The 26,666-nt window shown below is 44.7% G+C and overlaps 1 protein-coding gene across 2 annotated transcripts; it reads right to left on the bottom strand.

Moving 5' to 3' along the window:
* Positions 1–722: 722 nt before the first annotated feature.
* sin3b (SIN3 transcription regulator family member B) lies at positions 723–26,236 on the bottom strand. Of its 2 annotated transcripts, none has more exons than XM_072681271.1 (20): positions 25,746–26,236; positions 22,006–22,112; positions 21,747–21,900; positions 15,699–16,040; positions 14,063–14,215; positions 13,301–13,423; positions 12,915–13,004; positions 12,340–12,458; positions 11,802–12,012; positions 11,443–11,559; positions 10,745–10,983; positions 10,098–10,281; positions 9,527–9,839; positions 9,073–9,435; positions 8,234–8,403; positions 7,208–7,381; positions 5,561–5,653; positions 3,977–4,071; positions 3,668–3,866; positions 723–2,127 (listed from the first exon to the last, which is right to left on the bottom strand). In XM_072681271.1, the coding sequence occupies exons 1-20, from the start codon at positions 25,869–25,871 to the stop codon at positions 1,891–1,893; spliced, it is 3,609 nt and encodes a 1,202-aa protein (XP_072537372.1). In that variant the 5' UTR covers positions 25,872–26,236; the 3' UTR covers positions 723–1,890. The 2 variants fall into 2 exon arrangements, with proteins under 2 accessions (XP_072537372.1, XP_072537371.1); XM_072681270.1 differs by lacking the exon at positions 25,746–26,236 and adding an exon at positions 22,693–24,214.
* Between the last annotated feature and the right edge of the window lie 430 nt (positions 26,237–26,666).

Below are 26,666 nucleotides of genomic sequence, written 5' to 3' on the forward strand. Positions count from 1 at the left end.
AACACCTGAGCAGTGCCACAGACTGATCGACTCCATGCCATGCCGCACTGCTGCAGTAATCCAGGCTAAAGGAGCCCCAGCTGAGTACTTTTTTATTTATTTATTTATTTTAAAGGATAAAGGATAAAGGTGCACGTATTCGTCACTGTACAGTGTGGACTGTATAGCGAAATGTGTCCTCCGCATTTAACCCATCTGGTAGTGAACACACACTCACACACACACACACGTGTTAGGGGCAGTGAGTACACACACACACCCAGAGCGGTGGGCAGCCAACTCCAGCGCCCGGGGAGCAGAGAGGGTAAAGGGCCTTGCTCAAGGGCCCAACAGTGGCAGCTTGCCGAGCCCGGGAATCGAACCCACAACCCTGTTATCGATATCCCGGCGCTCTAACCGCTGAGCCACCACTGCCCCTTCAATTAATTGGTCTTAAGTAATATTCTAATTTTCTGAGATACTGAATTTGGGGTTTCATTAGTTGTCAGTTATAACCATCAAAATTAAAAGAAATAAACACTTGAGATATCAGTCTGTGTGTACTGAATGAATAAAATATACAAGTTTCACTTTTTGAATGGAAATACTGAAATAAATCAACTTTTTCATGATATTCTAATTTTATGACCAGCACCTGTATATTTGGACATATATGAGAGAGAGAGAACCTGGACAAGAAGCACTTCGTCTCATTCAGAGTTTAAGAACTGCACAACTAGGTTGTTTATTTCAAGATAACTGATACAGGATAAATGTTATACATTCTTTTCAAAACACTGATATTTCATCATTTTCTGTTTTTAATATGTAAAAATTACACCAAAACAAAAAAAGCAAAAGATTTGGCGAAGTCATTGATATGATACATGATCTCAGAACAAAAATAAACTGGGAAAAAAAAATAATAATAAAATAAAGGGACTCAGAATGGTGAGTCTGTGCACAGCCGCCACTGGCAATCCTTCGTACAGTTCCAGGAGAAGAAGAGGAAGAGGAGGAGGAGGAGGAGAGAACATAAAAGAATAAATCAAAGACAAAAACGAGGCTGCCAGCGAACACCAGACCAATGACATCATCCTTTCACTCCATATTCATCATTCAGAACCAGAGAAGTGCAGATATAGGATGGGTACCACTGCTGTGGGAGGAGAACTTCATTAGTGTAGAGATGGAAAATTTGGGTCCAGAACGTACAAATCCGGCCCAGGATTTCACTCTGGCTGCATGGGCACCTCTGCTGCAGCTTCAGGTCCAAAAAGTAAAAATCCGGCTAATCTGCAGCAGAGAAGAATCCTGGGCTGGATTTCTACTTTCTGGACCCGAATTTCCCATCTCTATATTAATGAAATAAAAAAGACTGTTTCTGATGGTCCTTTCCTCATGATCTGCTCACACACGCGCACACACACACGCACACCCTCCTTTAAACACCATGTTGAAATAAACGGCACTTCTGAAGATCTCCTACGACAGCAGCGACACAAAACACATATTTGCTCTTGAAAAAAAAAAACGCTTGGTTGATAAAGACACGATGAATCCGCTTCCCACAGCGCCTACATTCTCACACACACATCCAGACACACATCCAGACACACACACAAACAAAAGGCCTTCTGGCTTCATGAGCTAAAAACTACTAATGGACTTTTTCATCTGTTTTCTTAAAAAAAAGAAAAAAAAAAAGAAGAAAAAAAAAAAACGTTCGCTATTCATTCACATTTTGCTTGATTGCATGGTCACGTCACGTCACGTCCCCAAGCAGTCTTTGTTCCGTCGTTCAGCGTCCGTGTGCGTCCACCACACCATTCAGTGTCCAGCAAGAGAGAGACAGAGAGAGAGACAGAGAGAGAGAGAGACGAAGAGCAGCAGAGCATTCGCTGAAGTGTGTTACGGTGATGCCGGGGCTTTGCTGCTGCTGTAGTGCACCTGGTACCTGTTGACGGGTTGACCTTTGACCTGGGTGGGCGTGCAGGTGGTTTTGCAGGGTAGCAGGTCGTCATGGTTGTCTCCCAGGAGCCACGCCTGCACAGCGCGGGCGGCCGAGCCTGAAACGTTCTCGCTCTGCCACGAGCCGTGCCACTGCGCAAAGCGCTCGTGCTGCAGCCGCGCCACACGCTGCTGAGACTGCACGCGCACGCACACACACACACACACACACACACACACACACACACACACACGATTACATTAGAATCACTACTAGTCACACTGTAAAAAAAACACACACTGGATTACAGGGAGTCCAAAATTACTTCTGTCACACTGACAACTAAACGTCAAATTCATACCGGATAAGAAACCCTTCACACAAATTACTGTCAGATTCTAAAAATACACACCGCAGATTCATACTGGATTAGAATCAAACGTGTGAAAAGTCCTTACATTTATTCCTTAGGTAGAAGTAGACTGTGCCACAGGGGTCTATAGTGCACTACCCCCCCCCTCCCCAAAACCCCATTTCTCTAAAAGCCATAATGAGAAGAATGATCTATTAAAATGTTGATGTTAAAAATGTTGGGCTGCACTAGGCTCCTGTTTCAGCTGCAGATCTGCCCATTGAAAATGAAGCATTTCAGTAATATCAGCTCTATTAAAGGAGCGTCTCTGTGCTCTACTGAGCATCAACATGAGCTTCATGGAGGAAAATATGAGGAGTCGTTGTCTAGAAGTTCTGTAAAGCTGCAGAAAGTCAGACTTCAGAGGCGTGTGATCAATAAGCTTTATTGGAATGTAAATGTGGGGCTCAGTCGGGACGTTTCACTGCAGCTCTCTTGAGTCTCTGCCACGGACACAGTCTTCATACTAGACTACAGACGTCTGCTGTGAGCTCGCTGGAGAGGGACGGGACGTGTGCAGGTGTGATGATCTCTTATAAACCAATAGGGAGTCAGAATGGAGTCTGTTTATACTTCTCATCCAATCACGATCAGACTCTCACTTTCCGGATGGAGAGATTTATCTGGAGAGGGTTTTTATTGATGACGAGCCGGAATGAAAACTAAGGGAAATGAAATAGGAGGAACGAGGCTGTTTTTAAAATGTAAGGAGGAGAAAGTTCAGATAATTGGGTGAAAATGTAAGAAGTAGAAGTAAAAAGTCTGAAAAATAAATAATTACTCCAGTAATGTTTAGATAACCAACATTTCTACTTAAGTAAAGTAATAAAGTATTTGTACTGCATTACTTGACACCTCTGATTAGAACCGCTGCACAATGAGATTTTAGCAAACTTGCTTATCTGCAGTTTGTGGTTTTTAACAATCTGACCTTTAATCCAGTATGAATTTGTGGTGTTCATTTTTTTGCTGACAGTAATTTTAGAGTGATTCTGACCAGTATGAATCTGCAGGGTATAAACTTTATAATCTGACAGGGATAATTGTGGAGGGATTTTAATCCAGTATGAATTTACAGGGTAGAGTTTTTCCAGTCTGACAGTAATCATCACAGAGCGGTTCTGATCCAGTATGAACCTGTAAGTTGTTTTTATAGACTGACTGTAAGAACTGTGGAGTTGGATTGGACCCAGCTTAAATACGTCCACCATGAAACCAGTATGAATCTGCATGTACGTGCGTGTGTGTGTGTGTGTGTGTGTGTGTGTGTGTGTGTGTGTGTGTGTGTGTGTGTGTGTGTGTGTGTGTGAGAGAGAGAGGGATACCTTTCGGGCCTTAAGCAGCGCCCCCCGCCGGTACATGTAATCCTCAGAGTTCATGACGAACACCATCTTGTGTGTGTTGAGTTTGAAGCGACAGTCGAGGCTTCCAGCGTTTTCCACCCCGAGCTGCCCCCTCCACTCTCTCCGACACCGCAGCGCCTCCACCTGCTTCAGCTGCCAGCGCCGGAAATGCCTCAGGTTTCTACGCAGATGCAGACAGAACAGATAAGAGCTTAGCGGGTTCAGTGGACCCAGCCAGGCTAATCTAGCTCAACCTGAGGGCTCCTGGATTCACTGTACGGGTTGTTTTACCTGGGCAGGAACACCGGTTTAAAGTAGTATCCCTCTGCCTGCGAACACGTGGACGATTCTGCTCCAACAAACTGCTCCATGTAGTTCGAGAGGCACTGGGAGCACACAGACAATCAATCAATCAATCAATCAATCAATCTTAAATTAAACTAGCAATATAGATGAAAAAAAAATTATGATATTTAAATATTACATTTTTACGATGCACAACATTTATCGAAATATTTTGTCATGTAGAGAAAATACACCAACAGGGTAAAAATACTAAACGTTTTTTTAAATACTGCTGCACTCCACTCAATCAAACAGGACTGATTTCACTCTTTGTAGAGAAATGTGCAGTTAAATCAGCGTCTTAAAACACAGAGGATATCTGAAGACTTAATATCACCACTATTACCCAGCATTCCTCTGATTACTCTGACCATCACTGCCACGACTATTTTAGTTATACTACAGCATGATTAGTAATTATGATTATGACCAGAGTGGTTCAACAAATTTGTAAATAGTTCTGATCAGAGGAGGACGGGTCGGGTTCCCCTTGTGAGTCTTGGTTCCTCCCAAGGTTTCTTCCTCCAGCTCTGAGGAAGGTTCTCCTGCACGGTGGTCTTTGGCTGGTCTCTGGGGGTCTTAGATTTTCATGTCTTTTTATGATGTTGATTTCTTGTCTTTTACTAATGACTGATTGTGTAAAGCTGCTTTGTGATACCAGTTATAAAAAGCTATACAAATAAATTTGGTTATTTGGTACATCCCAGATATACTCTTTTAAAAGCATTGTACCACAATAACAAATTAATCATGATACTATAAAATACTGTCATATTGCCCAGCCTATTAAAAAGTGTTCCACTGTTTTAGACAAACTGTGGTGTAGGATTTAATTTTTAATCTAACGTAAATACTGCAGTTTCTGCTGGCAAAACCTAGATGTAGAACCAGTCTACATCTATAAATAATAGTAGTTCAGGCTTCAGAACTCATAACTAACTGCAGGCGTGAAGTAAATTAATGACCAAAACTGGGTGAAATTTATATCTGAAAATATCTGAATTTTGCTAATATTTACATCTCAAATACATTTTTAAGCAGCCTAAAATCTCCTGAAAGTAAGACTGAATGTGTGACTGTCTCTTATACATTTCTTCAGAAGTTTTAGGCAAATACAGCTGTGTTAAACTACTAAATATGACAAACTTGGCAGCGAGTCGGGGGTGGGGGTGGGGGGTTAACAAGGGAAAACAATGGTATCTGATTGCTGGCAGCATCGAGAAAAAATAAATAAACACGCAAATATTTATCAGACATAAAGACAAGCATTGGATGGAATGGAATTGAACCCATCCATGAAGTGGACACCGAGAGAGCATGCATGCCCAGAGCGGTGGGCAGGCATCACTGGGGAACCCACTGAGCAGAGAGAGTTAAGGGTCTTCAGGGTCACGTATCGAACCCACAACCCTGTCATCAACAGCCCAGTGCTCTAACCACTGATCCACCACCTCATTTGCTTTATTATGGGCAGAACAAACTATTATTATACTTGTGAATAATACAAACACTGCGCTCACACACACTTACCTGTACGTCTAGAGGGTCATCAGCCTGGGCCTCCTCTGTGTCCAGCAGCTCGATGGTCAGGGTGACCTGGCCTTTGTTTTGGATAAACATGACCTGCAATGACCACACAGACACACACCATTCGGGTTTGGTTCTACAGACACTGGTGTTATCAGAGCTCCTCCTCCATCTGTACTACGGTCAGTCATGTAGATGAGATGAACTTAGCCACAGCAGGCCTTTCTGAGCACAGTGTGGATTTGGTCAGGGAGAGCAGAGTTAGTCTGGTTTAACTGGATTCGGTGTAAAATACGGCATTACTGGAGCTCCTCGTTCTAACTAAAGCTCAAAACATATTTATCAATATTGATCACATGCTGTATGGGAATGTCTGTCTGCTGCATACCACGCCCACAACAAGGGACCCTCATGCTTAAAGAACTCTGTATAGCTTTGTTCAGAGAATCAGTGCAGGGCTACAAGGTCTGCCTCTAGGGGGCAGTGTAAAATTCCTACACTTATTCATTTGTACAATCTGCTTTTTCTTACTGTTAAACAACAGGGGGCATTACCTACTGATCTGAAATCAGTACGGACTTTAAGGGTGCTTTTCACACCTACCTTGTTTGGTCCGAACCAAAATAGCAGGTGTGTCAGGTGCCACAAACCACAGTCCAGACCAAAATTTGTTACGAAAAAGATAATAATAATAATAATTTGAAAAAGTGGTCACAGTCTGGGCCATAGTTTAGTTGGTTTGCAGTGGGACTTAATCTTTTTTTTTTTTTTTTTTGATGGTTCAGACCAGTTTCAGGAAGTTAAGGCAGGCCATCGTCACCCATTAAACAATAGAAGAATAATAAGAACCGGCGTGCTCTTGAAATCCAACTCCCGTCACGCAGCGCTACTGGAGCTTTAGATAAGGCTTCCGATTCCTGCATCTACTGTAACTGTAGCCCTCATTTCTGAACTGAAATGAAAGGAATCTGAGGGTAATCTGTCCCGCTCACTCTGCCGCGGGACGCATGCGTCCTGGAAGGGAGTCGAATTCTGGAACAACTGGAAAGAAAGGAAACTCTCCGAACAGACAACACGATGTCCGAAGCACACGCTTCTACACACCAAGCAATGTCAAGTACAGGGAGATGCAGCCAAGTAACCTGCAGCGTGAAACCCAAACGAACCGGACCAAATAAACACCAGAGTCACAAATCTAAGAACCTTGGTTCAGACCTTGGTCTGGGTCTGGACTTTCAGGTGTGGAAAAGCCCCAAGATGCTTTCTTTTTTTAAATAAGTTTAATACGAAGTAAATATACAATCCCCCCCCCCCTCAATTTGGGCCGCCAATTACCCAACTACCCGTAAGTAATCCCCCCCGAATCAGTGACTCAGACGTGTGTGCAGGCGACAACCACACCAGCCTGCAGATGCCAGTGTTGGCCGGCACTGCAGCAAAGCGATGTGGGGGGAGAGCGACAGCTACCCACCCTGGAGAGAACAAAGCCAATAGTGCTCTCTCTGGGCTTCAGCTGCCGATGGTTACCAGCATGACCGGGATTCGAACCAGCGACCAACCTAGTCCACTCGAACACACAGGGCCCAAAAAACGGGTTTTTACAGATCAGTCTTGGGTGGGTGTGTGTGTGTGTGTGTGCTGAGGGTTCACCTTAAAGCAGTTCTCCTCGGCCATCACCCTCTCGGCCTTCCACTGGTAGCTGGTCTCCCAGGCCGCTCTGACGCACTGCGAGGAGAGATTCCCGCCAGCTGCTCCACGCTTTCGCTCGGCCGTGTAAAGCTCTGCCACCTGCAGGCACACCTCATCACTAACGAGGTGCTGCAGCTGAAACACACACACACGCACGCACACACACTTACTACAGAGTAACAGTAGCTGCTGCATAACTTAAACAAGATCAGCGTTAAAGAAAAGAGTCTGTATATGAGCCTATTTATGCTTTACTAAACCAAAACAAGCAGCACAAACATATTTTGCTCATGGTTCCTAAATACACTACATGGACAAAAGTACTGGGACGCCTGCTCATTTACTGCTTCTTCTGAAATCAGGGGTATTAAAAGAGCTGATCCTGCTTTTGTTGGAATAACCACAAAAGCAATAGTGAGGTTAGAATGTTACATGATAATGATGATCACCCCAACTCATCATCCCCAACTCCTCCCAAAAGTACTGGATGGAGCTCCTCCACCATTATTCCAGAGAACACTCTTCTTCCACTGCTCCACAGCTTAATGCTGGGGGGCTTTATACCCCTCTAGCCCACGCCTGGCATTATTAGGCAGCATGGTGACAATAGGGTCATGATGTTGATCTGCGTCCTATTCTATTGGCAGTACTTCTCTACAGGGACTAGACAAGCTGTGTGTGCATTTGCAGATCTGTGTCAGCAACGAGTACAATGCTCTTGTCGCTAAATGCAATCAAATCCTCACAGCAATATTCCTCCACAATCAAGTAGAAAGTCTTCTTCTCTGGACAGTAGAGACAGTTACTCCAACAGAAGCAGGATCAGCTCTTTTAATACCCTTAAGTTCAGAAGCAGCAGTGAGTGAGCAGTGTCCCAATACTTTTGTCCATATTGAACATATTCAGGACAGTTTCCAGTGGTACCAAAGAAGGTACCCAGATTCAGGCCCCACCCCGCTGTAAACACTCTCCCTCCCTCGGGCTCACCTGTCTGACGATGTTCTGGATGAGTTTGTCGATGGTAAAGCCGATGTAAGCGTGGATGGTGAACATCTCCCGCAGCGTGTCCTCGTACTGCGTGGACTCCAGGTTACCGTCCAGCAGACTGCGCACCATGTCCAAAAACGCAGGGTAGTACTCCTCCAGCTCCACCTCACCTAAAAACACACACACACACACACACACACACACACACACACACACACACACACACACACACACACACATAATTAGGCTACTACAAACGCTCTGCAAAGTCAACATCAGAGACACCCCTCCCCCCTTTTCCAGTTGGGGTGTAACTACAAATCCCAATCAGGCTTTGAGCGCCCCCTCATGGACAGCTGTACACGTGCATTTCTGGACAGTCTAAGAGCTGCAGAAGCTTGATCTAAAGGTGGAGCAGCATGTGGGCGGAGGCGGTAGAGTAACACTACAGGATTTTACACTAATATGACTCTATGGGTTCTGCAGCGTTACACAGCAGTTCTGGAGAGAGGTTCTCCTCCTGCAGCTCCACCGCCAAACCTCCATATAGTGCAGTAGCAGCAGCAGTGCTCCGGCCCGGAGTGGGAATGACGGAGACGCCCTTCTCCCACTGTTACAGTCAGTGGAGCGTCAGCATGAACCTGAAGCTGCTGATTTAAGGTGGAACTGATACAGGGTGATGGTTTAAGGTGGAGGTGATACAGGGTGATGGTTTAAGTTGGAGCTGAAACAGGATGATGGTTAAAGAGGGTCTGAACATCTTCCTGATGGTAATCGTACTGAAGCCCGACTGCCCCTGCTCATAATCTAGCAGCCATGTTGAGTGTGCATGTCCTTACTGGGCTGTTTAAGCCGTAGCTCCATTGCCAGGTCCGTTGCCTTGTCCCTGCGTCCCTCGGCCACAAGGAGGCGCTCAGCGCTCTGTTCGGCTCTGTGCTCCAGCAGCTGCCGCTCCGCCTGCCGGTAAACTCTCAGCAGCCGCGAGCAGAGTGTCTGGTGCAGCCGCAGGAAGAAGTACCAGTTATTATTAACGAAAAACAGATTATAGACTCCGTCCAGCTCCTTCTGCTGCTCCTGCTCCTCTGTCCGCTCCTCCTGGGGGGGCAGATCCCGGGTCACGTCCGTGGAGTTACAGCGCCTCCGTCTGGCCTCACCGTTCAACTGCTGCTGGCCTCCTGCGGCTCCTGCCGACACGCCCCCTCCTGGACAGAGACAATTTTAATGCATTTTTATTTAACCACTCTTTTGACCATAACCAGACAAAAAAAAATACACAGCCATTTTTCCGCCCACCTCCACCTCCTGTGGCTCCACCCCCTTCCTCTCCCTCTGCCTCCTCGTCCGTCCAGTCCTCCGTCTCGCTCAGTTCTCCGCGCCGGGAGAAGAACAGGTCGGGGACAAAGTGCTGGATGATGCGTTTGATGTGGTCTTTGTCGTCCTTGTGGATGGTGGGCTGGCGTTTGACGTGGTAGATGATGAGCGAGGCAGCGTCCTCCAGGATCTGCTTATCCTCATAGGTGAAGACCAGGTGGGGTTCGCTGACCGCTCCAGCCCCCTCACGTCCCTGCTGACCTACACCTCCCTCTTCAGTGCTCTGCTCCTGACGCTGTACGGACGGACAAACACCCTCAAACACAGAACTGCAGTACCACCCAGCATATTTATATGATTCACACGCTCATTTATAGAGCGCCCCCTACGCTTCCTGTAGTGTATTCCAGTCTGTCAGAATGAGCGTGTGGATCATATGAACATTATAGAGTATTATAGAGCGCCCCCTACGCTTCCTGTAGTGCATTACAGTCCATTAGAATGAGTGTGTGGATCATATGAACATTATAGCCCAGCCGGAGGTGTGCTTTACCTCATCATAAATGCTCTCGATCTCATTGAGTAGACTCTTGGACCTCAGGGCTTTCATATCGTTCTGTTTGAAGTTGACCCCTTGGTGGTCCAGAGATTTGAGGTAAGCTTTCTCGTACTGCTCCCGCCAGATTTTATTAAAACCCTGCTGTGCTTCCCTCCACTCCTCCTCCTTCGCTTTCAACCTGCAAACAGATGAAAACAAGCTTCAGCACCACGCCCAACCTCACAGATCAGAGCCTCGCCAAGAGACCAAACTCTCACAGGAGCCAACAGTAACTTCAAATGAGGAAAAGGTGTGTATTTGAGCAAAGCTGGGTCCTGGCAGGAGCTTTACGATGTAATATCCATCTGTACAAGATTTACCTTAGAACCACTGCACTTATGAAGAAGGAATTCACTTTGGAGGCCGATAAATTACACTTTTGCTGTTGAAACTCAGGGTAGTAACTCAGTAACTACACCTCAACTGAAACTGTACGCAGCAGTGGGTGGAGACTTTCTGAATGTTGCCGCTCTCACTGGTGGGCACTGTGGTGATGTCAGAGGCAGAAAATCCTCCTACTGAGAGGGCTGGGACCCGCCGTTATTGAGGGCGGAGCTACTCGAATGTTTCTAAACACACTAGTAAGAGATGTCTGTACTGGCCTCTTCAGCACTACGGGTACTGCAGTAGCCGGGTTCTTCTTCAGGCCCTCAATGATTTCTGGAGCTTTATCCCCATATATGCGGTACACAGCGCGTCGCTGGATGACTTCAGAGGTGCCACCCAGGCAGTCATCCAATCGGAAGCGGTCCTGGTCCTCCGGAGAAAGCCGGGACAGTTTTTTCTGAACACTCTCTAAAACTCGAATTGTCGCCAGGTTGGTCTCCAAAACCACGTCCAGCTGCAGGAAGAGAAAACAGAGTATACATGTAACTACAATTCCACAGGTGAATTAAAAACTGCCCCAAAACAAGTCTAACAGCGCTGATCACCTTTTCCTCTCCGATACCAGATATTCAAAGTATCTGCCAATACAGAGAACCGATACCAACTCTGACTTACAAACTCGACAGATGACTATGAATCCTGATAGTCCCTAAAAAGAACCGCATGTACTGGTTGAGGAACGGCACATCTGAAAAGGTTCATAAGGTTTTTTATAAAAATAAAAAATAAAATAAAATAATTTTTAAAAAAGGGCGTCAGTAAGCTTCATGGTATCTGTGCTCTCCACTGCCGATACCGAATATATTTGTATATACACATACATACACATTAAAAACTGTCCCAAAACAAGGCTAATAGTGCTGGGAATGGGTTTCATTTGAAGAGCTGCCTTTTGTTCAAGCCTCCGTCTCACCTCAAACCGCTCGTCCTCACAGCGATGGAGCTGCTCTTCGTAAGGCGTTTTCTTGGAGCTCACAAAAGTGGAATCCTCCGACCAGGATGGGAACGACACCCAGGTATCATTCAGCACCTGCAGGCAGATAAAGGTGTAGTAAAAGATCACTCTGAACACGGATCAGACACTTCCAACTCCATCAGAACCGCACTGAACCTTTCTTCACATTTCCTGATCCTTAAGGACCAGATTTCTCAACAGGTATCGCAATGTAGGCCAAGACCTCACCTAATCCATGTGCAGGAAACTGACAAAAAGAGTTTACAGGTACTGAGGGAGGGTGAGGGAGTACAGGTGTGTTGTGGGTGAGGGCGTACCTCCTTGCACAGAGCCGTGCGGCCGCTGCATTTAGGCTGCTGGTAGGTTTTGGGGAGCGCTCTGTAACTGGAGCCCAGTCTCTTACAGGAGGCGTAGTCCACCTCTCTGCCCCCGCCTTCCATGTAGCGGTCCGACAGGCCAGACACAGAGTGGGTCAGCTCCTTCTCCCCCAAAAAAGACTTAAACTGGGTGTACAGCTCTGGGAACTTCCTAAAGGTGGAACAATAGTATACACACTTCATAAAGGTAAGTATAAACGTATTAAAGTATACACATATACATACATACATTCATATATACATATAAAACGTATTTGTAAGGTATTTTCTTCATTTTAAGTGTGCCAAATTTAGAGTCTAATCAGTGAGTTAAACTCTATCTAAAACTCCTGGAACATAAAATATTTAATCAGATGAGCCAATATGATCAATATTAGGATATTTGGCTTAAATCATTAAACTGGTATCGACCACAGCTCAACAAGCTGTAGTGCAGAATTTGGCCCTATGCTTGTTCATAAAACGTGTTCATTTTTACCCCAAGAAAGGAGTGACGAGTTGTAGAAGCTCGGCTCCTGACACCACCTCCTGGTTAAAAAGGGCAATACAGCGCAGAAAGTTCTCATATACCTCCTGACTCTTAAACAGACGGCGGACCTGAGAGCGAGAGAGCAAGAGAGAGACAGAGACAGACTGTTTAGAAGATCTGCCTGAGCAATGACTGAAATACCCTCAGCAGCCCTGTTTAACTGACTCAACAGAGCGCTGTATGGAAACATGCTGGTTTTCAGGTCCTACAAATACCCACCACTTTCCACTCTTATTTTACTATGTCTTAATCATCAACTGAGGAAGTAACAGTAAGAGTTATGTTATGTAAATACTTAGTAAGAGTATGCTGACGTGGCCTTTACGAACATAATTATTAAACATTTATAATAATGATCATTTTATGACTAAATAATAACATTAAAGTTTTAACACAGTTTTTAATAGCAGTAATATTTTCAATAGTTATTTTTATTAGATACCCCCCCCCCCTTATTTCTGACATTATTCTTTTTAACATGTGTTAAACACTGTGGATACGGGTCAGCAGTGGTGAGAACTTGCCTTATCAAAGAAGGTGAACTCGCGGAGGACTCCATGCTTTCCAACAGAGGCAAACGACTGATCTTTGGAGCAGGAAAACTTCATCTTTTTCTGAGGTGAAACAGGAGAAATTATTGACACACAGATACAGACAGGTGATTAGACACTTACTGAGGTTTTTAGGAGACACTCGACTACAATATTTACATTTTATTAAATTGACCGTGTTGACCAAAAAATTGACCAATAAATCTTATAATATATATATATATTAACTCCATTTCTCAGTAATTGAGCTTAGTTCAGTAATGCTCATGCATCACAATCCACATCACATCTCAGCATCAGCCCACAGTTCCCTTATTGGTGCATCTGTTGCTCAGACACTCAGCAGAAACCAGTCTGACCTTTAGCAGCGGGGTCATGTGCGGCAGGAGAACGGGGCGTGGCCGTTTCTTGCTCTGCTTGTTGAGATCTTCGTCCTCTGGCTTCTTCACATGCTCCTTCCCAGTCAATGAGCCGCTGGTAAACTGCCAATCACACACACACACACACACACACACACACACACACACACACACACACACACACACACACACCAGCTCAGACCTCAGAGTTTCTAGATATAGCTGAGAGAAGCTCATCTGTACTGAACGGTCTGAAGAACCAGATACATCCAGATGTCTGAGATATAAAACTTTGATTATCATTTTATTATTATATATTTAATATATAATAATAAAATGATAATCAAAGTTGGTTCTGTACAACTATACACAATAACTAATATTCTGAATGCCTTACATTCTAAAATGAGATTAAATAAAGGCAGCAAACCTGACAAATTTACGGCAAATCAACCACAGACTATAAATCTATGCATATACACAGTACACAAGGTTATATATATATATATAAATAATACAAGTATATAATATTGAATCATATTTTGATGTTCTACAAATACTGTAACTATTCAATAAAGCATTTATAAACATTAGTTTAATATAGTGCTTTTAGGTTCTTGTATAAAAAACAAAGGTATTAGTGATTCCAAACTGAACAGTAATGTATAAAGTTAGAAAGATTTCCTACTAAAGCAGAACACTGGAACATTTCCAAAGAAGAAAAGCAGCTCAGTGAAAATGTATAAAATGTTATTTTCTGACCAGCGATCTCTTTGCGTCAGGCAGGAACTGTCCAAATTCAGCCAGAAGGTCCTCCTGGCCTTTGAACAGGCTGGCCACTTTAGAGAAAACTTCATCCTCCGTCATTCCCGAACTGCTTCTGCTCCTGTTCTCCTTCAGCTCCAGCTGCTCCTTCTGTTAACCCACGCACCAATCACAGCCGTCACACACCATACTTACTAACGTTAGCTGACAACCACTAAACACGTACACCCTACATTTACTCAAAGACCATGTTCATATGATGCACACGCTCATTCTGACAGACTGTAATACACTACAGGAAGCGTAGGGGGCGCTCTATAATGCCCTGTAATGTTCATATGATTCACACGCTCATTCTGATAGACTGTAATACACTACAGGAAGCGTAGGGGGCGCTCTATAATGCTCTATAATGTTCATATGATTCACACGCTCATTCTGATAGACTGTAATACATTGCAGGAAGCGTAGGGGGCGCTCTATAATGCTCTATAATGTTCATATGATTCACACGCTCATTCTGACAGACTGTAATACATTGCAGGAAGCATAGGGGGCGCTCTATAATGTTCTTATGATCCACACGCTCATTCTGATAGACTGTAATACACTACAGGAAGCGTAGGGGGCGCTCTATAATGTTCATATGATTCACACGCTCATTCTGATAGACTGTAATACACTACAGGAAGCGTAGGGGGCGCTCTATAATGCTCATATGAGCCAAACGCTCATTCTGACAGACTGTAATACACTACAGGAAGCGTAGGGGGCGCTCTATAATGCTCATATGAGCCAAACGCTCATTCTGATAGACTGTAATACACTACAGGAAGCGTAGGGGGCGCTCTATAATGCTCATATGAGCCAAACGCTCATTCTGACAGACTGTAATACACTACAGGAAGCGCAGGGGGCGCTCTATAATGCTCATATGAGCCAAACGCTCATTCTGACAGACTGTAATACACTACAGGAAGCGTAGGGGGCGCTCTATAATGTTCATATGATTCACACGCTCATTCTGATAGACTGTAATACACTACAGGAAGCGCAGGGGGCGCTCTATAATGCTCATATGAGCCAAACGCTCATTCTGACAGACTGTAATACACTACAGGAAGCGTAGGGGGTGCTCTATAACGCTCATATGAGCCAAACGCTCATTCTGACAGACTGTAATACACTACAGGAAGCGTAGGGGGCGCTCTATAATGCTCTTTAATGATCATATGATCCACACGCTCATTCTGACAGACTGTAATACACTACAGGAAGCGTAGGGGGCGCTCTGTAATGCTCTATAATGATCATATGATCCACACGCTCATTCTGACAGACTGTAATACACTACAGGAAGCGTAGGGGGCGCTCTATAATGGTGTATAATGTTCATATGATCCACACGCTCATTCTGACAGACTGTAATACACTACAGGAAGCGTAGGGGGCGCTCTATAATGATCATATGATCCACACGCTCATTCTGACAGACTGTAATACACTACAGGAAGCGTAGGGGGCGCTCTGTAATGATCATATGATCCACACGCTCATTCTGACAGAGCCCTGATTAACTAGCTAACAGGCTAACATCACACCAGCTTACAACCCACTGCAGCACCACTCTCACCTGATAGGTGTGCAGTATCTCCAGGAAGGACCTGTAGATCTCCGGATGGTCCAGAAACCGGCTCTTGATCTTATTTACGTAACTGATGGCGCTGTCGAACTCCACAGGACTGGGTTCCGAAGTGGGCGGAGACACAGATGAGGTGGCGGGCTGCGATTGGCTGGGCAGGGGCAGGGCCAGTCTGGCGGAAGGTTCTGGAGGGCCCGTGGGTGAGGCGCTCTGAGGAGACGCAACAGGTTCGCTCTGAGCCGAACTGACCTCCACCACAGCCGCTGATGAAGACGACGATGAAGACACGCTGCCCACACAGCTAGAGTTGCTCTTCCCTTTACCTGGAGACACCTGACAAGACATCCCAGAGGCTGTCGTTAACAGAGGGGTCAATCTGGGACACGTCAATGACTCCATATGAGGAACTCACCCGAGATCAAAACAGCAATAAACTGAGGATACAGAGGATTCGTGACAGAGGTAAACAACCGGTCAAGTTTTAGAACGCCCAAATTTAAGCTCTTTAAGTCCAGTGAATAACCTAAAAATGGTAAAAAGTCCAGTGACCTCAAATGGTACAAAATGTTTGAAGAACTAAAAACAACTAAAAATCATTTATTACAAACGTTTGAAGTATTTTTGGCGAACAGCAGAAACAAAGAGCAAAGGAATCTGACCCTGAAGTGTTTATAGGTGAAGGATTTTGGGATTGTACAGATAACTGGGTGAAGGTGGAGTTACAGGGAGGCCCCTGTTTTTCATTGGTCACATTATAGTTAGTATTAGCATAAAATTATGCAAATTAGAATTTTTGCTTCTTTAGTTCTTTATGCTATAAAAAAAAAACAGTACTGAAGGTATAGTGGAATAAGGCCTTACTCCTGATCCTCTTATAAGTAGGGGTGCGTTGATCAGATATAAGGATCGGATATCGGCCCCGATATTCAAAGTTCACGTATCGGTATCGAAACTGAAAAAGCCGGATCGGTGCATCCCTACTTATAAGGAGCTTTCAGACGGTCTGATGTAGGTCATCGTCTTCACCTCAGACAGCTGAGCAGAAACCACAGATAGCAGATAAGCTAGTTTACACACCAACACTGCACAGCTAATCTATCTATAAAGAACACCAGAGCATTATTAACAGTATCGATCTGCCATTTTTATTGAGAGAGACACCCACACCCACACACCCACACACACACACACACCCGCTATAGTTAAAGACTCGGTCATGCAGATTTCTCCTCTACAGCTCTCTCTTGAGGAAACCCAGGTGCTCGTTCAGTTTCTCGACCACCTTCAACATTCAGGAGTGTAGCCATGTGACTGTGTCCCTTGCTGAGTATCCTGTCCCAGTGAGCACGCCGCATCAGATGGTCCAGCTCCTCCCTCCCTGATGGCAATGGACAGAACCCTTCGTGCTTCAGGTACGGCGCAGCTTGACACCCCCCCCCCCCCCCCACCCCACACACACACACCCCCCGATTGTTCTCCACCCAGGAGCCGAGGCGGTGGAACAGCAGAATACCCTGCCATCTTTAAACGCCAACCAGAGACCCACCTCTTTCAGTAGCTACTAATAAAGCACTGATCTCTTTTGAAGCTGTGCCTTCTTCTTCTCACGGCTGCCACTAACAACCATTTTTCCATCAATTAACCAATCAACTCGATTAGTCGATTAATCGAAACGATTAATTTTCCTCCCAGATGTCCTTTTATTTGGACGACAACAAACGTCCACTGGTTAACTCTGGCAAATCAAGTCCAGGTGTTCCTCTGTGCACTTCTTTTATATATATATATATATATATATATATATATATATATATATATATATATATATATATATATATATATATATATATACACACACACACACACACACACACATATATACACACACACACACATACATACACACACACACACACACACACACACACACACGTGATCTATCCATCTTATTTGGCCACGCCCACTTTCACAGTCTGTTTCTTCCGCCTGTGATTGGAATTCCCAGTCATTTGGTATCAGACGGTTTCCTCTTGTATCCTACTGAAAGTGAAGCACTGCTGCGGACGCGGATCATAAGGGAGCTAGCTATGCTATCCCACCATTCCAAAAAATCCCTGACCAGCTTAGGAACACAAAAACACAAAAAGACTGACATGCTTATCCACCAAACTCCAAGGAAGAGGACCTGCTAAAATTAAAACCTCCACCCAAACGCCCGGAGGTCTGCTCTCACCGTCCTGTGGAGGAGAAACTCTCGTTCATAAGCTCTGGTGAAGTAGAAGTGTGTCAGGTATTCATGAGGCGGTCATGCAGGACCTAAAGGCTTCACAAGCAACCCACAGTAGCTCTAACTAAAACCACCGAAGTCGTGGAGGCACCAATTACGTAGTGGTGTTAAGCATTTCAGAAACCTGAAGAGAAATTCACAGTGACCATTTAAAATGCTGATGCCGATGCATCGTTAGCGTGGACTCCATCGATTCCGACGACTAATCGAGGCAGCTCTAGTTCTGCATAGGTGCATTACAGTGACTGCGGGCTCATGTCCGGTAGAGTCCAAGCTCAGGAGTGTGTCTCTTGACTTCAGGGTCCATCAACACCAGCTTTGGACTTTGAGTGAATGACTAAGCACTGATCTGGTTAAGAGCAAGTCTGTAAAGGGCAGAAAGGTCAATGTACATGAGTACTGTGTGATGAAGGAGGAACCAGCAGAAGAGTCGTACATCCTCCTCTGACTGATCTGAACAGGCTGACTGTGAACGTTTCCTACTGTTTAGCACTCAGCGCCGCTCGCATCCGCCAGCCGATACCCACCCGGACCAACGCGCCAACGAGCCCTTTGTTTACAAACACATGAACCCAGTCTACTACAAGCACCATTCCACAGAACCCAATCAGTGCTTCATTAACGACCTCGCCAGACATTACTTTTAGAGTATTACGGCTCAGTTACAGCAGAACAGATTTTTAGGAATACTCTAAACATACGTTTGGTCATCAATAATAATACATATTATTTTAATATCATAACTGTCTAATGAAAAACATGCAACAGTAACTTTACAGGAGAAAACTAAATAAATGCTCTTCTGTAAAATAAGAGTTTATTCCATGTAATTTCAAGCATTTCTATTGGTTCATTCATCCTGAATTATTTATACAGTGTACAGAAGCAGTTACAGGGTTCAAACCATTTAGAAAACTATCCACTTTCCCACTGGACAGCAGCAATATATTCTAATGACATCACTGTATTTGGATGCTCTGTTAAAAATAAAGTAACGAGGTAATTAATAAAAGACATGACAAGATCATCTGTGTCTAATATTTATAAATTAGAGGAAGGCTGCATACGTTCTAAACACTGACCGGTGTTGAGGTGCAACACAGTAATGACTAGGGCAGAGTATTGGCCAGAACTTGCCGATACAGTACATATCATGATACAGGGGTTATGATTCAGTATATGCCGATATATTGCGATACTGTGGGAGAGACGATTCTGCAATTTTTTAAAACTCAAATTTTAAAAAGCATCACATACATAAAATCATTTTTTAACCAATCAGGACAGAGAGATCTGAAGACCTTATATAACACAGCCATCTACTGGTCAGGGTATAAACACTAAATGAACCACTGGCTGCCACCAATCATTACCTCTAAACTGTTCACTAATAATCATTAATAATGTAATTGAGAATCGATGCAGTGTCGCTGAACATAATATCGCAATACTTTGATATATTAATATTTTCATACAGCCCAAGTAACGACCATACTAGCACTGTCTAGTTTAGTCACAGTGTTAATAAAGCAGTATACAACAGTTAGCTCGGACCGGACAACCTGATTGGTTGAGAAGTGTTCCAACCACGGCCTTTTTACACTAGAACTGTATCACTCCGCTGATCTGCAGGCAACTACTGACAGGCTGAGCTGAACTCGATGCTTGGAGAGTTCTACGGCTCTATCCGTACCGCAAAAGGTGAGCCCTACAGCATCACCAGAGACCTCCATGGGTACCTTAATGAATCTGCACTTAATCAGAACCATTAAAACTACGAGACGCAAAGGGAGAGTCCATACCTCCCATCCATCAGTTTCACCCACCGATGGGAAAACCATCAGGGATCTAACGCATGCAATATAAACCATATGCATCTGTGTTCAGACCGGATATTATTAATATCCAGTATGAGATTTACCGTCATCGCTGCAACGCGCTCCCTCAAGTTCTACTGCTAAAGTATGACGCACCGCATGATCATTGCTGATCGTTAGCTGGATCGGGACTGATCCATTCACGGAACCCGATTCTTGCACCGCCGGTATTCTTCTTATAACCCTGGATCAGATCAGAGTAACCTACACACATCATAGCAAGCAGCAAGACTGCCCCATCCAACCGGCCCTCGACCCGTCATCAGCTATCAGCAGAGAACCGAAAAGGGAGGGGCTGCTTGCTCCTCTTTAGTCTCACAGACTTCCAGAATAAAAGTCCTGAGCCCAGACAGCACTGTGTCGAGGTCCAGCAGCTATTAATATAAGTGACCAATAAACAGAAACTGGGTTCATTAATATCTGTGTTCATTTGTTATAGTTTGTTTTATTAAGTTAGTAAAGTAAGAGTCTCTCCCCGATGGTCAGGTAAACGGTTTAGTAATTCAACAACGGTATCGGATCGCTAACCGGCCAATATGCAATGTTCACGTCGGCCTCGGTATCAGAACAGAAAAAGATGGATCGGTCATTTTACACTTTAAAACCTTTCAAAAGCATCAGTAAACTTTAATGATGGACTTTCTCAAGGATTTTAGTCCTCGCTCGCGCTGTCCGTCATTTTTACAGACTGAGCACTCCTGCATCACTCAAGATCCCAGTGCCTTTTACCGTCTGTAAAACGAGCAGTAAACATTAGCTCAGGTTGTATTAGACCAGTGCGAGCGTAAATCTTATGTCACATCCTGTGTGTTTTTGGTATGGAGAAAGGAGGCACTCGAGGGGACATGTAGTCTTCTTGTTTATGACACAGATTCCTGGGCTCGTTCGGGTCTGTGGCAAATCTCAGATGTGGTACAAGTAGGGCTGGGCGATATGATTAAAAAAAAAATACATCACGATATTTAAAGACTATTTATCGCGATATATTTATATTTAATCACAGACTAAAATCATCAGTATCAGATTCTTATAATCTACTACTCAGATCCTCTCCTGTACTGAATACAGTGATTTATACTCTACATCTGCTGCTCTTCATCTAATGAACCCTTCAGTCTAATTACACTGTTAGTAATGAAACCTGCAGCTGATCAGTGTTTATTAACACTAACAGTCTCCTCCATATGATTAGAGAAGATTACTGTATCACCATAACAACATTTATTACAATACGATAAAGAAAATATCGTCAGATTGCCCAGCTCTTGGTACAGGGTACAATACTCAAGCCCAGAAGGCGAGCCACAGGGACTCCATAGAGACACGACACTTGGTTAGAGTAGCCTAGAGCCCACATGTGTGTTATGAACATACAGTGGCTAATTTTCCAATAATCTACGGGGGGTTAGGACTGAGCAATTAATTGATTATACACATTTCTGTTAGTATTTCCCCCACTGTGTGATCATGAACTATCCCCATAAAAAACATACGTGTGATCACATGACTCCACCCCATCCCATCCAGTCCAGTCCATTTGCGACAGCCCAGAACTCAAACCCCGAGACAACTGAGAAACTGAGCAGCTTATCTAATCATCATCACAATCATAATCAAGGTTTTATAAGACTGGTCATCATCCTCCAATACTGTATCAGTGGTCACAGGATGCTGTTGGCTGGATATTTCTTTTTAAGGTGTCTGACAGCAGCGTATAACTCGAGTAGCCCCTCCCACCTCACTCGTTTCATTCACAGATTTCTTACCTCAATTAATGTATTTATAGCTGCATTTCCACGTATAAAAGATGCAACATAGACACAGTTATTAATATTAGCCCTTACGAACATGCTCCAATCACGTTCTGGCGTTTACCTGTGCGGTGAACGGGGACTGGAGAAAGGCCATCCCATTCTTGGGTATTTCAATTCGATATCCTGGAGGCAGGAAGGCGTTAAAGCCCAACACCAGGTCCGGATGTCCATGGAATAACTGAGAGACGCGGTTTATTACACCAGGAGTGTCGATACTGTGGGGAAAATACACAGCAATTAATAAGCAGCCTAACGACGGTAGCTTTTAATTAAGCTCTGAAGAGGCAGAAAGCTCTGAAACAGCAGTTTTACTGACGCACCTTTGAGACTTAAACTCTTTCATTATGTCCAGGAACTTGTTGTATATGCCCGGCTCATTTACAAACCGGATTTTCACTTGATCCAAATAGGATAACGCATCTTCTACCTGTGGAGGAACAGAAGGAAAACACCATTAAACCTTTACACAAAGCGCCGGAAGGAGAGACATATCCGACTACATCAGCCCACCATCACCTTGCTTTGCAGTTTAGTGATACTTTAAGAGATGTGTTTGATAGATATTGAGCATCACACCCATAAAATCCCCATTAAATTAGATTCTGTAGGTTTTACTCCTGCTGTTCTGGCTCTGACAGCTCACTGCAGCCTCACTCTTCTCTTAAATCCATAACAACTAAATAAGAAGCGAGTACTCAGCCTGTGAGCGGGTTTACGTCTTCTTAACGTTTACGGAGCTGGACGAGATTCCCTTTGGAGTTATTTTAGGAGAAACAGAACAAAACCAATCCAATCAGAAGAAGATCTGTCCGCTTTATAAGCACTCTCATAACTTTACTGATGATGTTAGCTTTCCTAAAAACCTACCATAAGCTTTAATAAAGCTAATTCACTGAATTGTACTTAACTATAATCTGATAACATGGTAAACACTGACCAGACATAACTTTACAACCTACTGCCCAACACTGAGTAGATCCCCCTTGTGCCCCAACAACAAATCTGACCATTCTGAAGGTGTCCTGCTGTGGGATCTGACACCAAGCACCAGCAGATCCTTTAAGTCCTGCAAGTTGTGAGGTGGGTGGGACCTCCGTGAGCATCACCGGGCCGGGTGTCCTTCCTTGGACGTTTTTGGTAGGTGCTGACCGCTGCATACCAGGAGGGAACACCCCACAAGACCTGCAGCCTGATGTTCTGGAGATGTTCTGACCCATCATCTGGGTTTTAATGTGCTACATTTAAGAAGTCCTGTGAAAGATTATCAGCAGCAAAAATCAGACACTGCTGCACCAAATCCAATGAAACAGGTCTGATTACAGGGGGAGTATTGAAGGTTTGAGAGATCTGCGACAGGGTGAGAGAGGCTGACCGCTTTCAGATCAGGGAGGCGTTTCTTCTAGAAGAGCCGAGTGTTTAGGTGATGCTGGGCTCCTGCACGAAAATATCTGCATTTCATTGCAGTAGAAACCCTGATAAATGTTACACGCCGGTGTGATGCAGATCCAGGTGGGGTTAGAACCAATTTCCACGGTGTAGAAGTGGTTATGCATACATCTCATCCCTGACCCACAGTTCCCGTATTGGTGCGTCACTGCAAAAGGACAAAATGCAGCTGCGGCAAAACAGCCTCAAATATGAGGCGGAGCACAAGCAGCTATTGATGACGGGGTTGTGGGTTCGATACCCAGGTTCTGGGTGTGTGTGTGTGCGTGTTGAGATGGGTTATATATGGGGGACACATTTACGTGCACCTTACCTAGTCAAGAGGTGACGGGATCATTTACCATCAGCAAGTTTTCTGTCTGGTTTAAGGAAGTGTATCCTGCACAACCCTGATTAGAGCACTGGGTTGTGGGTTTGATACCCAGGTCCACTAAGCTGCTGCATAATGGCTGTCCCTGTGCTCTGACCCTGGCTTTCCAGACCAGAGCAATTCCACTGTATTGTACTCATGTACTGAAAATAAAGTTACTGAATTGTTTGATGGAACTTGTTTGGGACTTTGACTGCACTGTTTAAGGGCTGCATGTGGAATTCAGACAAACCCTGACATGACCAGCAAAGTAATCCAGTCCTGTACTGGGTTTTAATACTAATAATAGCTCATTTTAACTTACTGCAGTTTGTAAAAGAGGAAATATGGGCTCAGTACAAGCATCACTGTTGGACGTTGGACTGTACCACCTCTCAAAAGACCACAAGGCAAAGACCACCTCAGCTGTTTTATTAGTTTGGGACCATTTCTAGCGTCTCACTGATGACAGCACCAGGTTATCAACAACAGGGTTGTTGGTTTGATACCCAGGTCCACTACGCTGCTACAGCTGGGCCCTCGAACAAGGCCTGTATCACGGCTGACTCTGTGCTCTGACCCCGGCTTCTGTAAAGAGAGCAATTCCATTGCATTGTGCATATTTACTTTTTAACTAAACTTTCAGCAGTTTTTAAAAGAAGAAATATGGGCTTGGCACAAGAACCAGTGTTGGAAGTGCTCTGGTACCACCCCCTAAACTTCAGCCAGATTCATGAACAAAGACCACAAGGCAAAACCTGAGCCGCTTCATTAGTTTGGGGCCATTTCTAGTGTCTCAGTGGTCTAAGCACTAGTTCATCAATCACAAGGTTGTGGGTTTGATACCCGGGTCCACTAAGCTGCTACAGCTGGGCCCTTGAATAAGGCCTTACATATCATGGCTGACCCTGTGCTTTGACCCCTGGCTATCCAAACCAGGACAGTGACGCAAAGTGACGTATTTCACAGGTGTAACAGTAACGGCAATGTCGGTATTCGGATTCGGATACATGCCGAAGACCCCACGTCCGATTTAATGGCGCTTTAAACGCTAATCGAGGGCCGTGTGTACGGGTCGCCCACCAAACATCCTTAGTTTGAAGTGTTAACGTGAATCTTTTCTAATAAAGTCTCACTTTGGAGTCATTAGAGAAGAAATCGTATCGGTTCAGATGATGGCATCAGCATCGTGCGATATCGGATCGGTGCTGGAAGGGGTATCGCACCACCTCTGGGAAAGTAAAAGAAAATAAAAAACATCACCTGCTTAAATACAAACTGTGGTGTGAAATACAAAGCCCTAAACTCCCTAAACTGTGTGAAAACTACTAAAATAAAAATAATAAAGAAATCACAGATGATAACCCAGCTGAAAGTAACCCAGCTGGCCATCAGGACAACAATACCAGCATAGGCACTGGAGCTGCCTACAGCCCCTACCCCCTTCAGTTCTCAGGGTGTCCAGCTAGCTACTCCCCCCCCCCCCCCCCCCAAAAAAGGGAGCACTTTTAGGACCTGATCGTGCTGGAACATTCCTCAAAAGAGTGAAATACTAAAGACCTGTGGACCAAAATCTGGGCAAATTGTGCACAAGCAGGGCGCATCCCCACAAAAGCCCTGCAACTAAGTGGCTAACCGGCTAACTGCATTCAGGAGGGCTTTTAGGAGGGCTTTTAGGGGGGTTCAACTGCATTTAAGTTGAAGTGAAGATCATAAACAAGGCTGCTTGAGTTGCTGTGTGTCTGTTTTCTGCTTCTGGGAGCTGCCAAAGCGAACTGCTTTAGGAGAGTAAGACAAAGAGAGGCTAAGGAGAGGCAGCACTGACACACTAGCGAGCGAGCTAGCACTATCTATCTACACATACTGGAAGTGGACGGCGGGGGACGATGTGGGATTTAGGTGATAATTTGGTGTTGAAAACTGGTTAATAGGGTGGGAAGGGAGTGGAAATGATATTTAAGCAGATATTAATTGTATTAAAGACTTTATATCGAGAGTTTAAGCTAAGCGAAGCTGAAGTTGCGAATTTTTCCGTTCCACCTTAAATGCTGCAGCAGTTCCATTCTGGCGCCCGTCGGGCGCCAGAATGGAACTGCTGCAGCATTTAAGGTGGAACGGAAAAATTCGCACAAGAAGCTGACGAATTAGAAACAACTTCAGCTCCCTAAAGCAAAGCTAAATCTGATCAGAAATGATCACCGCCCAGCTAAAAACACCCCCCCTGCTCCACTTAACCCTCCATCCCCTCTCTTTCCCGTCCCTTACCTTCAGTTTCTGGAAGTGCTGCTGTTGCTGCTGCTGCTGCTGCTGTTTCTGGGCGCTCATAAAGGCCTTGTCCTGGTTTATTGGGTTGATCTGCTTCGTGGTGCTGTGAGCCTGGATTTTCGCCATCGTCCCCAACAGCTACACACACGAAAACAGACGTTCGCCCTCCGTATTTGCCCGGAACGAAGCACTTTCGCGAAGCAGAACTATCTAACGAAACAAGGAAGCGCTCCGGACAGCGGAGCGCCGACGCCGCCGAGACCGCGCAGAGTGACTCGAACCCCGGCCAGCAGCGGCAGAGCGGACCCGCTGTGTTCAAACTCAAAGAGTCGAGCCGCTACAGCGTCTAAAGCACGCTTATGTTAGCCGAGAAGGTGCGGGGCAGCGGGGGAGAGCTGAATCACCCCGGAGGAGAAGCGCTATTCACGGATTGAACAGTTTGTAAATGTTATTTTTAAAAACTGTCGCCTGTCTCTTTAAATTCGGCGGCAGCGGAGCGAATGTGGAGGAGCGCACCGAGCATGCGCACACGCGGCGGGGCGGGGCTTAGGAGACGTGCGGGCGGTACCCGGATGAGCGAAGGTTTCGTTTCAAATGCTAATCGCTCAGAAAGTGTCAATAAACACTGGAAGAAGTGATCAATAAAGGGCGTCTGATCGATCTGAGAGGGATCAAACAGCTGGAGGATGTTTATTAGTGATTTCTGAGAGGATATGCATTGTCTGTGTGGAAAATAAGGGAAATAATTGCAGTTTTATGGCGAATGCTAGCTAGCTAAATGCCATGCTAGAAATGCAGCCACCTTGTTCAAAGGGCTTAAAAAATTATTACTTATTTTATTTTTAACATTTGTGTTGTAAATTGTATATATATTTTTTCTTTTTTTTTTTTGTAGTGATTTAAAAAAAATAAAAAATAAAA

Source organism: Salminus brasiliensis, chromosome 6 (genome assembly GCF_030463535.1).
Source record: "Salminus brasiliensis chromosome 6, fSalBra1.hap2, whole genome shotgun sequence".
Classification (NCBI taxonomy): Eukaryota; Metazoa; Chordata; class Actinopteri; order Characiformes; family Bryconidae; genus Salminus; species Salminus brasiliensis.